The 15,553-nt window shown below is 39.7% G+C and overlaps 1 protein-coding gene across 1 annotated transcript in view; it reads right to left on the reverse strand.

The window, feature by feature from the left end:
• Rapgef2 (Rap guanine nucleotide exchange factor 2) overlaps positions 1–15,553 on the reverse strand; it is a 262,162-nt gene that overhangs the window by 71,702 nt on the left and 174,907 nt on the right. Inside the window, 1 exon segment of the mRNA XM_036190519.1 lies at positions 9,508–9,639. Within this exon segment, the coding sequence (XP_036046412.1) occupies positions 9,508–9,639 (132 nt within the window).

Here is a 15,553-nt window from a genome sequence, read left to right on the forward strand (position 1 = left end):
ATGCTGTTGCTTGACAAGGGCATGGTCACAGAAGAAAAGCCAACCAGCCTAACTGCCGCCCCAACTTCAGAAACCTAGACTAGGCAGTCTGCTAACAATCTGTGATTATGTTTTCTCCCCAGTTCCCTCTTCCCACTGAAGATTACTAAAGACCCACCACCTTGTTGACTCATAGACACACCAGGCCTCTCTAAACAGCATCTTTAGTACCAGCCCTCTGTGAAGGAGCACTACAAGGTAAGAGATGGAAACAAACGAAAGGCCTTTCTTTGAAATACTAATTTATGTGACTGAAGGTTATGTGTTAATTTAAAAACAGATAACACATGTTAAAAGAATAAATACATTTTATACTGAAGAAATCATTATCATTTCAACGAAATATATTTACACTTTCTGTTGTTGTTGTTGTTGTTTGGGTCCACTCTCCCTGCAGACAGATTGTCTGTTGCTGAGCTGCATGCTCAATCCTTCCTCATCTTTCTTTTCAAAGTCTGGTCATTTCTTTATTATTCACACTTTTGGCTGGACTCAGTCTTAAAAACTCTCAATGAGGACAGTCTGTATCTTTTAGCAATCTGTTCCTGAACTTTTTCTTTGGCTTCCTTTGCTCTCTTTCAGCATATTCTGCAGCCTCCTTATTTTTCTGAGTGCATCGTTTCTTCAGATTAATATGTCACCATTTGTGTTGCAGGACATGTGGAGTATCAAGATGCTGAATCTTGCGTGTTCTGGTCCTGGGCTTCTTACCTTCTTTGTTTAAGGAATTTCTGACTACATAGTAGAGGACATCATCTTCTTTATAGAGACTGAAAAGCTTTTGGATTCTGCTGGCTCTTTTGGAACTCACTACCAGGGCACAGTAGTATCTATCAGCCCAGGAATCAATCAATATCTCTCTCTCTCTCTCTCTCTCTCTCTCTCTCTCTCTCTCTCTCTCTCCCCCCCCCCTCCCTCCTTCCCTCCCTCCCACTAATATCTTTCTCTCTCTCTCTTTCTCAATTATCTCTCCCTTCCCAACAATAACCAAGTTGCTCTCAGATAGGAATCCACAATGATCTTGAACAGACTTCCTCTCTCCAGTTCTCTACAAAAATAATACCCCTTATTCTCAATAGCAGGTACACTCAGCCATGAGTAGAAGACAGCTTGCTTCTGCTTCGTGGGAAAACCCTGTTTTCTGTCTCCACCACTAATTCAGCTCACATAATCCTTCTACTCTTCACTCAGAGCATCAGAATCTCCTTCTGGGACCTTCTGTGGCCATTTGCACCTCATAGAAAGTGTAAAGTTTGCATACACTTCAATGAGTTTCTGACAGGGGAGGAGAAATTGAGCTTTGTCTTGACAAAGCTGACCTCAAAAAAGAGGCTTCTTCAGTCATCTATCGAAGATGGATACATCTCCTCTGCCCCCCAAACCCTGAATGGATCTCTCTCTCTCCAGCATGAAGCCTCTAGCTCACCAGTGTTCACTATTTCTATGTGTGATCCATTCTTAAAGAAATGATATTAAATAATTCAGAAACATACAGGATTGTTTTTTATTTAGAATAAACTATCTGTTTATTCTGAAAACAATTTTAAAATAGTATAGAACTCCTAATAATACATTTACGAAGAATGGGTAAACAACCTTTCAGAAATCCATTGTTTTCAGAATTCATTCTTACAAAACCGGACTATAATTAGGACGACAAGGTAGTTTCCTGAGTGCAAACTGGTTTCCCCGCTGCTCGCCAGCACCAGTCACTACGTCTCTAGGAGCACTGGTTTTAGGCTCTGCCACCTGCAGCTGTGCCTTCTCTCCACTCACAGGATGGTCAACAATCTGGACTTCCAGAACATGTATTTTCACCCTGTCCTTACAGGACCTCACCTCTCCCAGATTCGCACACAACTTATACTTGCACAATTACACGAGGAAAAAAGAAAACAAGAACTAAGTCTAAATTCTGTTAAATGTTAATTCCTTTATATGCTTCTAAAATCTTTTTCTTACAAAATTATTAGGCCGGGAGGACAGTCAGGTCTGGCAGGACAGTTAAGAAAAGAGATATAAAAATGTTAAGGTCCCTCTCCCCTATTTTAGGGACAAATTCTTGCTATGTATCATTAGCTGGTCTCAAACTTGTGATCCTCCTGCTTCAGCCTCTAGAATGCTGAGATTTACAGTACCTATGCTACTCAATAATAAAAATAGTAATTCCATAATGAATGAGTACCATGGATCTAGCATTAATTTTTACATTTGAAATAAATAATAATCTTCAAAACAGTTCAAGTTAATGTTATAAATATACATATATATACATTTCTGCATATATCTATGTATGTAAATATACATAATATATTCAATACAAATGTTATTTATTTATAATATTTAATATATTTATAAGTGTAACATAGTAAACAAAAATTTACATTAATATATAGTATATATTATATAGTGTAATACACATATAATGCAAATATATATGTATTTGTGTTTAAATAGAATACAGGCTATTTTCTAATTTCTTCCAAACTACACTACCCCTAAGATTACTGCAGGCCTTTAAACTATTAAATTCATATTTAATAGGTTGACTGACTATATTTGTTTAAAAAACAAAGAAGGCTTACATCCTTCTAAGTAATTAGCCTAATGTAGAATTACCTGCTCATTAATATGTAAACAGTATTTTTAAAAATAATATCAGATTGGTGGGTATAGAGTATGGCTTATTTAAAACAAAATATATTAGATGTTCTGTTATTGTGAGCAGATTTACAACAAATTTACTTGACATTTTTAAGTGAAATCAAGACAAAAAGAACAAATGAGAAATTTAAAACACTATTGTGTGTGTGTGTGTGTGTGTGTGTGTGTATACACGCACACGTGCTTATATATCTATGTGAATACATGAATATATGTGAGGTTCTACGTACATGGGGAAGATAGAAGAGGTTTTTGGGTCACTTGAAGCTGGAACCCCAAGTGTTTACTGGATACCCAGCTTGCCGCCTAGGTAGAGGGATCTGAACTTCAGTTACCAAATGATTGAGCATCAAGTGCTCTCAATCACTGCACCTTCTTCCCAACCCCCAACAGAAAAATGTAAATACCACAGAGCTCTCCTGGGCAGAAGAGAGGGAGCTATGGGGCAGGCGATAAATATGTATGGGAGAGACATTTATCCTATCTCATCACCTTCGCTAACATTTGAAATGATTACCTACAATGATTAAGTAGAAGAGGAAACTTAATGAGTCAAGTACTTATTTCCAAAGTCATATTAGAGAAGCAGAAACTACTTCTTTTCCTTTTTTTTTTTTTCCAACTTAGGGGAAAAAGGGCTTATTTTAATTTATATATTTTATTTTGTGTGTATGAGTGCTTTGCCTGTACGTGTGTCTGTGCACCATGTGCATGGCCAGTGTACCCATGGAGGACAGAAGAGGGCATCAGATGCCCTGGGACTGGAGTTACAGACACTTGTAAGCCATTACACGGGTGCTGGGAATCAAACCTGGATCCTCTGACGAGCAGCCAGTGCTCTTAACCGCTGAGCCACCTCTCCAGCCCCAGAAATTATATTTCTTATTGCAAACTAATAAATCCTCAAACACCTAGGAATTTACAAATGCATTTGTCACCAACAGAACGTTTTGAAAATATACTTAGGGTTGTTTAAAATACAAAAAACCTATCAATCAGGTCTCTGTAAGACCACTAAATTACAGAGAAGTTTGTGTTTAATATGCTATCTTTGAACAAAAGGATGTATTAAATTTAGTATTTATATGTCCAGTACACAATATTGTAATTATTCACTTATTTTTAGTAATTAAAAAAGACAAGTAACATTGCCTGGATATACAAGTGATTCTGAATAAGTATTAATTTTAAGAAATACTTTTTTATTGTCATCTAATGTAACAACTCTTAAGGAGCCAAGAAAGACATTTTGTAAAGTGAGTATAACATTCCATTTGTGTAAAATTATATAAAATGCAGTATTAATGGAATGTGTATGAGGTTTCCAAAATGATCTTTGTGTGTGAATTTTGGTCACTTCTAATAAATTTACACACTTAATTCCTAAATAATTGCTATTATTTTGCTTTTAAAAATATTTTTTGAGGGAACAGAAAAGTGACTCAGTTGGTAAAATACTTTCTACTCCAGAGGACCTGAATTCGGTTCCCTCACTCCCTTCAAACAAACAAACAAACAAACAAACAAAACAGCCCACAGCCTCCTACAGTTCTAGTTCCAGGGATGTGGTGTCTTCCTCTGCTCTCTACAATCACCTGAATGGGTGCGCGCGCACGCACAAACATACAAATGTAATACATTTTTAAAATTTTATTTTAAACATAAAACAAAACATATAGTTAATTTAAAAACATTTCAATGTGACATCCCTGGAAGGCCTGCTCTTTTCTGAAGGGAATTGGAGGAGGAGTGGATCTGGAGGGGAGGGGAGGGGAGAGGGGTGTGTGTGTGTGTGTGTGTGTGTGTGTGTGTGTGTGTGTGTGTGTGTGTGTGTGTGTGTGTATGTGTGTGTGTGGCAGGGGGCGGGAAGAGGGGAGGGAAGGGAAACTGGTCAGGTGTAATATATGAGAGAAGATAAATAAATAAGCAAACAAATAGAAAAATGGATAAAAATTCCAACAACTTGATCTAAATACTTTTGCTGTGTCATATTAAACAGATTTTAATAAGATAATTTTACTGTGAACAAACATTCCTAGAAAGAATAGCTTCCACTGAACTTTGTGCAAAGCTGATTAACAGATCAGAACTTCGATGATGGAGATGTTACAATGTTGCAAGTCCAGAGCCAAATGATCTCAGGCAACCTTTAGCTCCCTGGTAGCTATTTATTACCCACCACTGCATATGACCTGACATCTTTCTGCCTATTGGGTAAATCCACTGGAACAGAGAAACAACTTCCAACAACTAGCATTTTCCACAGTATAGCTTTTCCAAAAAGTTAAGTATGCATCTGAGGCCTTGTCTAGTTGGGGCGATTACTGCTGTGATGAAACACCATGATGGGGAAAAAAAAGCAACTTGCAGAGGAAAGGGCTTATTTCGCTTACACTTCCATATCACAGGTCATCACTGAAGGAGGGCAGGACAGGGAGGGCAGGACCCTGGAAGCAGGAGCTGACACAGAGGCCAAGGAGGAGTGCTGCTTATTGGCAGGCACAGTCTACTTTCTCAGAGAATCCAGGACTACCAGGTTAGGGGTGTCCCAACTCAAAATGGGCCAGGCCCTTCCGCCTTTAATCTCTAATAAAGAAAATGCCATATAGGCTTGCCTGCCCACAACCCGGTCTGATGCAGGCATTTTCTCAACTGAGGTCCCTCCTCTCAGATGGCTCTAGGTTGGGTCAAGTTGACATAAAACCAGCCAGGGTAGGCCTATAGAAAAGATTTCCCCACTTTTCTGGAATCCCCCTACCTTGTTACCAGCAATGTATTTAAAAGCAGTCTTGATTTTCTTTATTCTGTTAACTATACAACTTCTTGAAACTATTACGATATTAGCACATGGAATTTGAGGTCACCTGAATCTGTGTTTCTGGCCCATGGTGACTCATATTTGGCTCTAAAATGATGTCTTATTCCTTTTTAGGTGAGAGTGGATTGTGTGTTAGCAGTTATGGTACTCAACTCAGAGCCCCAAGAATGATCTTCTCATGGGAGGAATCACCCAGATTAGAGCCAGGAACTAATATAGCAACACAGGCCCTTTGTGTACAAACTGTACAGCGTCACCCCCACAGAATAATGTGGGGGGCCTCCTTGGTTTGGCTCAGGGTCCACTTGTTTATGATGAGCTGGTGGCTTAGGATCCTAAGTGAGAGTTGCTTTTAAAGCCTTTAGTTTAGGTTATCCATTTGTTTGTGGGTTTGTTTGTACTGAGAGCAGTTTTTGCTTCCTGGCCATTTGGTGTGCTACTCTGATTTAAGGGCATTTCTATTTTCCTTCCAGTGTGATAAGACACTCTGACCAACAGCTACTTGGGGAGAAAAGGGATTTAGCTCACACCTTCAGTTCGTGGTCCACCCCAGTCACAGCAGGATCTGAAGCAGGAACTCCAAGCAGAAGCCATGAGGAAGACCGCTCACAGTTAGCTGGCCTTTGTTTAGGCCAGAGCCATCTCCCTAGGAAGGGGGCAGGCTACAGTGGGCAGAGCCCTCCTCCATCAAGGAAGAACCAAGGCAAACCCTCACAGACATGCCCACAGACACCCTGAGAGAGACAATGACTCAACTGATACTCTGTGTCAAGTTGAAGTTAATTCTAAGGAGGGCAGGCAGGGAAGAAGTAGTTAGGGGGAAAAAAAAACAACAAACAAAAAACAAACAACAAAAAAAACCAGGGTTTTTTTGTTTTGTTTTTTAACTACAGCTGATTTTATATTTGGTGTGTTAATTCAAATTGCAAATATTTTTAAAAATGAAAAATCTAAAAGTAACTTGAGTTTTTTTATGTTTCCTAGCGGACATTTCTTAACTGTAAACTGTTGACTATGTGCACTTTAACTATTAATCCTAGGGAATGGGTTTGTTTTTTTTTTTTTTAAATCCTAACTAGGCAGTCCACTTTAACTGGAAAGAATGAATAAAATCAGGAATTTATAAAATTTAACAGGAGTATACAAACTACATCTAAGTTAAAAGGAGATGTTAGGAATAAACAGAGGCCTGGAGAGATGGCTCAGCAGCTAAGAGCACTGACTGCTGCTTTTCCATAGAACCTGGGTTCAGTTCCCAGAACCCACCCACAGGGCAACGAAGTCTTAACTCAGCCCCTGGGTATCTGGTTCCCTCTTCTGGCCTCTGAAGGCACTGCATGCACATGGTGCACAGCCATACACACGCATGCAAAACACCCATACATATTTCCCCCCCAGAAAATAAAAAATCAGAATTTAGAAGTTATATCTGAACTAACAATTAAGTGTGAAGATAGCCCCACACTGTAATCCATCTTTTTCTGAACTTGTCTCTTCACTCTTTATCTCCCAAGACAGCAAAATTCTTTAACAAAGGAAAGATTGTTACGGCCTGTTTTAAAATAAAGTTGGAGAGAAAAGATTCCTTGCTACATTAAAAACTCCAATTTATAAAGACCATTTTCCCTTGGTAAGCCCATACCCACATTTGGGTATGCCCTATTTTAAGAGCCTTTCCTTCTCTTAACCCTTGTCCTTAAGTTTATTAAAATATCTTTTCTTACCAGCTAGGTCTAAAATTTATTCCAACATGGAAGCTAACTCCTCAGGCTGCTTAGATGACAATGTAGAGCTGTGTCTCTGTCCCCTCACCATGAACACTCCTCGGGGCTCTTGCCAGGGTCCACCCTGAAGCATTATTGGTGAGTTTGACACTTGTCTGATCTGTCTGCTAAGCATGGTTTGTTTTATCACATCCATGGATCCTTTGCTTCTGTTTTTCTGGCCTGAAGATCCACTTAGTGTTTGATAGAAATCCCAGACTTATCACTCCTAGATCAGATGGGACAACACACGCCCTTTTCAGGGATGGCATCCTAACAGCTGATCCCACGGATGTACTAAGCCACTTTCCTGCCTCCAAGAGGTCAGCCTGGGACTAAATGGGAAAGCTACTTATAGCCACTCTAGCCCTGGTGATGGACAGATTCTGAGAAACGGCTGTGGGTGTAGGTCAGTGCTGCCAGTCCAGGGTAAGGGCAGGCCACCACTGCCTGGTTTAGGAAGGGAACTGTATCCTAGACTGCCACTGGGCAGGCAGATGATTCCTGACCCAAAAATCTGTACTTCTTTTCTTTCTTTCCTTTTCTTTTCTCCTTTTCTTGAGACAAGGTCTCACCATATAGTCCTAGTTGGCTAGTCCTGAATTCACAGAGATCCACTTGCCTCTGCTGGGATTAAAAGCATGGACCATTACACCTGCTTTAAAATACACACACACACACACACACACACACACACACACACACACATACTCATATACGAAGTATGGAGAAAATAATTTAGCCTCAGTATAAATTAAAACATTGAGAAAGCCATAGATCTGAACAATACCAGAAGACAATGTCCTAAGTTTATATGACAAATACCACCTTTCAATCTTTGCTGCTATAGAGCCTTACTATATCTTAAGGAGATAAATATGTAGTGTCTTTTTTCCCCTGGGCACACCTGGATTTCATGTAACTCTATTATGTGAGTCTCTGACCCAAAGAAGAACTATGCAATAAAACCTGGGGCCACTTCCATTTTCTCCATTTTTTTTTTTTTTTGTATGCTAAAGTAATTATTTTGGGCATGCTAATTAAAATGCCCACGTGTAAATTTGATGTTTATTTTGGTGATATATAAAAAGACCTGAAAGATGTATACTGCTTTAGAAATTTGAATACTCTGAATTTCTTTAAAACTATTAAAAAAAAAAAACCCTTTGGGTTCATAAATTGTTTCCTAAAACTTTAAAATGTTGTTTATAAAAACAGCATTCACTGGAATTATAAGATAAAAGTTTCATTAAGCTATAAAATTTGATGTCATATACATAGACTTTGGTAAGGATTTCCTTCCAAAACAGATTCTAAAGAAAAAAATTAAAGTATAATTAATTAATTAAAAATATAATTAATCCATATAGCAGTCAATGGATAATACAATGGATCCTCCTGCCACCAGAAATACTCTTAGAAGCCAGGCATGGTAGTTTTGTTTTGGTTTTTCAAGACAGGATTTCTCTGTAGCTTTGAGCCTTTTTCCTGGAACTCACTTGGTAGCCCAAGCTGGCCTCAAACTCACAGAGATCCTCCTGGCTCTGCCTCCGGAGTACTGGGATTAAAGGTGTGTACCACCACCGCCCGGCGTGTACCACCACCGCCCGGCGGCACATGGCTTTAATCCCAGCACTCAGAAGGCAGAGGCGGGTGGGAGATCTCCGAGTTTGAGGCCAACCTCAAACAAAACAAAAAGCTGTATGATCTTCAATATTTTTCAGTATCTACTTTTCTATACAACTATGTGTGCCTGTGTACTATCTGCATATGCTCAGATTTTCACACTCTTTACACTATAACAACTGGGAAACCTGGATCTGTGTCCCTAGGCCGTGGGCACTCATATTTGGCTCCAAAATAAACATTATTTAATGAAAAAGGTTTTTTGTGTGTTGATACGACCATAAAATGATAATTCTGCTGCTTTTTAGTTGAGTCAGACATAAATAGCTCAATCTGTCTGTAGACAAATGAAACATTGTGAGTAATAAGAACCCACTCCATCACAACCACTCTCTAACTCTCTGCCAACTGGGAACCATTCAGTGGCAGAGCTACTTCCTCAAGTACACAGCATAGCAAAGTCTGTGAAACATAAACAATGCCTCATTTACATTGCATGCATCCATAATGTACGCACATGTATCTACTTTATAGCTCCTGTCTCTTAAGAATTCCCAAACTCCCTGAAGCAGAGGAGACTTAAAAAGTCCTTCTTACCTGGTAGATATCAGAAAGACTGCTGCTTCCAGAGTCACTGGTGATGCTACATCCTGAATGGCTGGAGGAGACGTGGGTCACCTGTGGGTGGAGGCTGTCAGTGAGGTGTAGTTTTGTGAAATCTGCAGGCAGCTATGGGGGCAGCAGAAGAAAAAGAATGGGCTTATCATTTGAATTAGGAACTTCAAGAAGACTCTTTAAACTATGATACTGTACGCTACTGCAAAGCATTGAGCCGGAACTATTACTAGGAAAGATCCTCCCACCTACAGATTCAAAAACTATTCAATATTGTCCTAGTAACCCAAATCACAAAATGTTGAAGTTTATGAGCATACAATGAACCTTAATAGTACTAAACTGGATGTCTAAATAGGTGGATTAAGTGATTAAGACACATGGATGAACATTTAATTTGGTAAACTAAAATTTTCAAGTAACAAATAAATGAACAAATTACTCTAGTTGTATTAGCAATTGCCAACCAGTGCAACTTTGTAGCAACAGTTTAGACAGATATAGTTAAGGAAACAGACTTCTGATTCATTCAGGCACAAATAGTATTTTAAAACTTGTTGTTGTTGTTGTTTTTTAAGCAAGCATCCTGGAAGCACTGAATCATATTGCCACTTACTAGGTTATATGAAAAGAGATAAAATACCTTCTAAGAACTTGAAATTTAAGAGTTTACAGACAACATTCACTTATCTACACACATACAAACTCTCTCCCCCCTCTCTCACTCCTTGTTTACACACTAGATTTGTATACAATATACCAACAGTACTGACTAGTAAAGCATTAGAAAACAAACGCTAGCTGGTATGGAAAGACACCAGCCGTACTCTTTCTCTGCTGCTGCATACTGATCCTATTTAGCTAGTAAAAATCTAGTGAAGGCTTGCCTTAGAGACTTCCAGTCACTCCTTACAGCCTCGTCCCCTCTCCAAAAATATAATGCTACCACATAGTGTAGAATAAGCCTTCCAAGGGAGATGCTTGGGCTTTAATCAATAAGCTTTGATGTCTTAAGCAAATGGATTTACATTCCGCATTCATTCAGACTTGCCTAGATGTCAACCATCTCTATCTTACATATACAGGTTTAACAGTAGTTACAAGTCTATTACTAAGTACTACTGTCAAATACTACATGAGACACAAAGTATGTAAGACTTAAACATGAGTTTATTATACAACACACAATTAGATGCCAGGTAAATAGAAGCTCCTACATTCATAGATAACAGAGTGAATAAAAGTGTTGCAAACATTACCTATCTCACAAGTGTGATCACTGAAGATGCTGCGAAATACATACAACCTAGGAGCATAACAATTTCTCTGCAGGTGCTAGACAGGTATATAAGCACACCTACATTCAGAATCTATGTCTATAACTGCAAAGTAAGTAACCCAAATCGAGTGATTATCACTTACAAATAGGACTCAGATTGACATGTACCACATGGAATTTTTCAAATTAACCATGTCAAATGAAGTTACAGCTACCTACTGAATTTTTCCTCACTAGATGATCATTTAGTCAAAACTCACAGGAATCCTCTCTTCAATATTTCCTTCCTGCCTGTCTTCAGTTTGTGGAGAGAGAGGGCTGGGAGTGGCCAGAGCTTGACTCTCCACAGGAGAGACCTGTCTAGCTTTCATGTTACTGTGGGCTCACCCATGCCTGCTCATCACCTCAGTATCATAGCTAAATAGTTCCCTAAGTCCAGAACAACAGTCCGTGGACTAAAAGAGAAAGGGCTTTGCTCCTAACAATTCGGTTCATTTAACAAGTGTTTACTGCTTCCCCACTCTGACAGATGCTCAGCCAGGAGCAGCGACTACAAAGCTGAGCAAGACATCTCCAATGGAAAATGCAACCTCTGCTAAGCCACAAGTCATGGGGACACGCGTTAATGAGCAGCAGAAAAGGAAATCAAATCTATTTTTTAATGCATTCTTTTTAAGTGCTGGAGAGCAAACTTGAGCCTCTGCTGATGTTAGGCAAGCTCTCCCCTCCACTACTGACCCACGCCCCAAATCCCCACACGAGTTTTAACTAACTCTTCTCACCATCTGTGTTCCGTGGGTAAGAGCACAAGATAATGATGTACTAAACTCAGAGCAAATGGTAATTAAATATTTCCTAAAATTAGAAACAGAAATACAGATGCCCTGTGTAGGAAACCTCAAAATCTTTTGCTATAATAACAACACAATTTTAAATTTCACTGAGCATGGGTAGGGATCAAGGTCACAGAAAGGCAAAAGCTGTAAAAGGTGTCCCTGTGAGATACCGTGGGGTGTGTGTTGGTTTGGCCCTACCATGCCTGACAGAAAAGCAGCCAGAGGCTGCTGGGATAACACGAGTTTTTAAGAATCAAACAAAACAACAAAATGTGGGTATTGCAAGTACTGAGGCTGACAGGTGCAAGCTCCATGCTCCAGCCAGGCTTCCCAATACCAGAGAACCCTGGGGAGACTCCCTGGGAGTCTAAATTAACATCTTCTAAACAGGCATACTCTGACAGCAACAGTCACTATTTTGGTCTGCTCCCAGTCTGACCCAGTGCTGACTTGTACTCTGATACTGCACTGTGGAATGGAATTCCAGATTAAAATGGCGACAGGAATTTCCTCATGACTTTAGCCTTAAGTCCGAAGTTCTGTTAAACAAATAAATAAATAAGGAAGTTTTGTGAACCTGGGACTATGCCCAATAATCATCTAACTAAGACAAACAAATAAAGGAAAACTAATAAATTTTAAACACTTTGATCTTTAATTCCCCCCCCCCCCCCGAGACAGAGTTTCTCTGTGTAGCTTTGAGCCTTTCCTGGAACTCACTTGGTAGCCCAGGCTGGCCTCGAACTCAGGGCTCCGCCTGGCTCTGCTTCCCGAATGCTGGAATTAAAGGTGTGTGCCACCACCGCCGGGCTTGATCTTTAAATTTTTTAACATAATTATTGTTTACTCATATATATGTGTCTGTGCCTATACTATATATCACACACTGTGGAGGTCAGAGGGCAATTTGCATCATTTGGCTCTCTTCCTCAACCATGTAGTTCCCGGGGATCAAACTCTGGCTGTCAAGTTGCAATCAAACACCTTTACTTACTAAGATGTCTCACTGGCCAACTTTTTTTTTAAGATTTATTTATTTATTATGAATACAGAAGAGGATGCCAGATCTCATTACAGATGGTTGTGAGCCACCATGTGGTTGCTGGGAATTGAACTCGGGACCTCTGGAAGAGCAGTCAGGCTCTTAACCTCTGAGCCATCTCTCCTGGCCAACATTTTAATCATAACACCAATATACTTACTAGACATTTGTTAGTAATACAATTCAAAAGAGTCTGTTATATATTGCAGTAATATATATAGATATAGATATATATAGACATATTACTGTTCAAATTGTTCATGGATCAAGAATCCTAAAGCCCTAAAAATTTACTACTGGTAGACCACAAATTTTTGTTTTTTAGGTTGGGTTTTTTGTTTTGCTTTTTTGAGATAGGGTTTCTCTGTGTAACTGCCATGGCTGTCCTGGAACCTGCTCTGTATGCCAGGCTGGAATCGAACTCACAGAGATCCACCTGCCTCTTTGTTATTTTGAAACAGGGCCTTACTACATAGTTTTGGCTATCCCGGAATTTGATATGTAAAACAAGCTGGCCTTGAACTCACAGAAATTCTTATCATACTAGATCTGGGCTCCTGGTCCACAAAGAAAATAGAACAAGAGATTTCTGTAGGGCTATGCTGTTGTCCTTACTGTTTGGGAGTTTGGTTGGTTGGTTTTGGTTTTCTTTTTGTTTCTTTGAGATAGGGTCTTGCAATAAAGCCCTAGCTGGCCTGGAAATCATCCTCCTAACTCTGTCTCCTGTAGGCTGGGTTTACAGGCATGCACCACCACACTCCATTTAGACTAATTTTTATGGCCCATCATTAGATGAATGACTAGACCGTAGTTTAACCATAAACACTGCTAAATAAATAAGAAATCAGAATACTTCAACCAGAGGCTGGAGAAATGGCTCAGTGGTTAAGAGCACTTGCTGCCTTCCGGGGGCCTGGGTCTGAGTTCCATCACCCACAGTGGCTCACAACCTCCTGTAACTCTAGTTCCGGTGGGTCTGACACCCTTTTCTGGCCTTCACAGGCTCAAGGCATGTGCATGGTACACAAACATAGCAATGCAGGCAACACACACACATAGATCAAAAATTGTTTAAAGAATATTTAAACCAGAAATAAATTACGTATGTTTAAATCATAGATATAAATGTCAATTAAATAAACATAAACCTAAAACAAGTCATAGTTACATGAAACTTAGGCACCCCCTGTGTGGAAAGCGAGCGTCTTTAATTTCATTGAGAACCAACAGGGACAATGTAGCATGAATCTTAAAATGTCTTATTAATAAAAACAAACCCAGGTCCTGGTATGGGAGTGGATGCTGGAAGATCAGAGAGACAGAACAGGCCACATCTACCTCACCTTGCCAATTCCTCAGCTGATCCTGTTTCATCAGACTGGAAGCCTCTGTGTCCTCATCTAAATGGATCTCAGCTGAACTGCTTCAAAAGCCTAAAAGCTTAACAGGCTCTAGTACCTTGTCCTCACACCTTAAATATCTTTCTGCCTCCTGCCATTACTTTCCTTGGATTAAACCTGTGAGTCACCATGCTTGGCTGTATCCTTGAACACACAGAGATCCAGGTAGATCTCTGCCTCTGGAATGTTAGGATTAAAGGTATGAGTGCCACCATTTCCTAGCCTCTGTATCTAGTAGCTGTTCTGTTCTCTGACCCCAGATAAGTTTATTAGGGTGCACAATATTTGGAAAAACACAATACCACCACAAGACAAGGCCATATCTAGCTTTAAAAGCACTCTAGAGGACTTAAACCTTATGTGTGAGTAGGTATACTTGATCATCACTGATTTGCTAATTTAACAGATGGCATTTACAACATTATTAGTTAAACCTCTACTAAGAACATATGAAATATCACTACGACGCTATACAATTGGTAGCATTCCTAAGGTTGGAGACAGTGCAGGAGACTAAAGGGTTGCCTTCCTTCCAGTTCCTGTTCTCTGTGGAGAAACCCTGGGTTGGTGATTAGCTGAGCAACAGCGCCTCAGACCTTCAATCCAGCTGGGAAGCATTTTCTGGGATTCTATTAGCAGATATGAGTTTCATACTTCACAATACAGATCACATCTTAGGACAAATGCAAAATATATCGTCATCAACTGAATTTTATTTAGCCAATAATATTCTGAACTCTTGCAGTAGAGTGCACAAGACTTGGGAGACACCTGGGATCTATCTAGCCTTCCCAAGCAGCTTAGCACAAGTTGTACCACCTTAGGTGAACCAATCGTCAATGACTAAAATCTAACTTCATATCAAGTAGATCAATGAGAGCTCACCCCAAAGTGTCCATTCTCCTGATCAACACTGGAGTTTTGTGAACCCTCTTTATGCTCACCTTTTTAAGCTGCAGAGGAAGAACTGCCATAACACTAGGTTTGTCTCTGAAGTACGAGTATGGAAGTATGATATTATATTCTCGTGCATCCATCACTTTTTTAAGGTTTGGATTTCTGATATAGAGTCTAACAGTACAGTTCAAGCTGACCTCAAATCTAATATCCTACTGCCTCAGCTTCCTGAATGTTGGGGTACAGGTGAGCACTACCATTCCTAGCTCATCCTTCACTACTTGGGGGTCTGTGTTATAAGGAGGAGATAAATGAAGGCAAAGGCATCACCAAGATGTGTTTCTCAGCCCCACAGTACTTATGGCAAAATCTAAGGCTAGATACCAGTGTTGACACAAAGTAATTTAGAAAGTGCTTAACTACAGACAAAACACTTTCAATATGAACTCAGTGTTTAAAAGCAATTCTAGTTGTTCCTGTTGGCATAGACTTATAATCCCAACTCTCTAGAGGCGAGGCTGAGATCACAAATTCATAGCCTGCCTGGCTACACAGTGAGTGCAAGGCCAACCTA

The sequence above is a fragment of the Onychomys torridus genome, chromosome 6 (genome assembly GCF_903995425.1).
Source record: "Onychomys torridus chromosome 6, mOncTor1.1, whole genome shotgun sequence".
NCBI classification, from domain to species: Eukaryota; Metazoa; Chordata; class Mammalia; order Rodentia; family Cricetidae; genus Onychomys; species Onychomys torridus.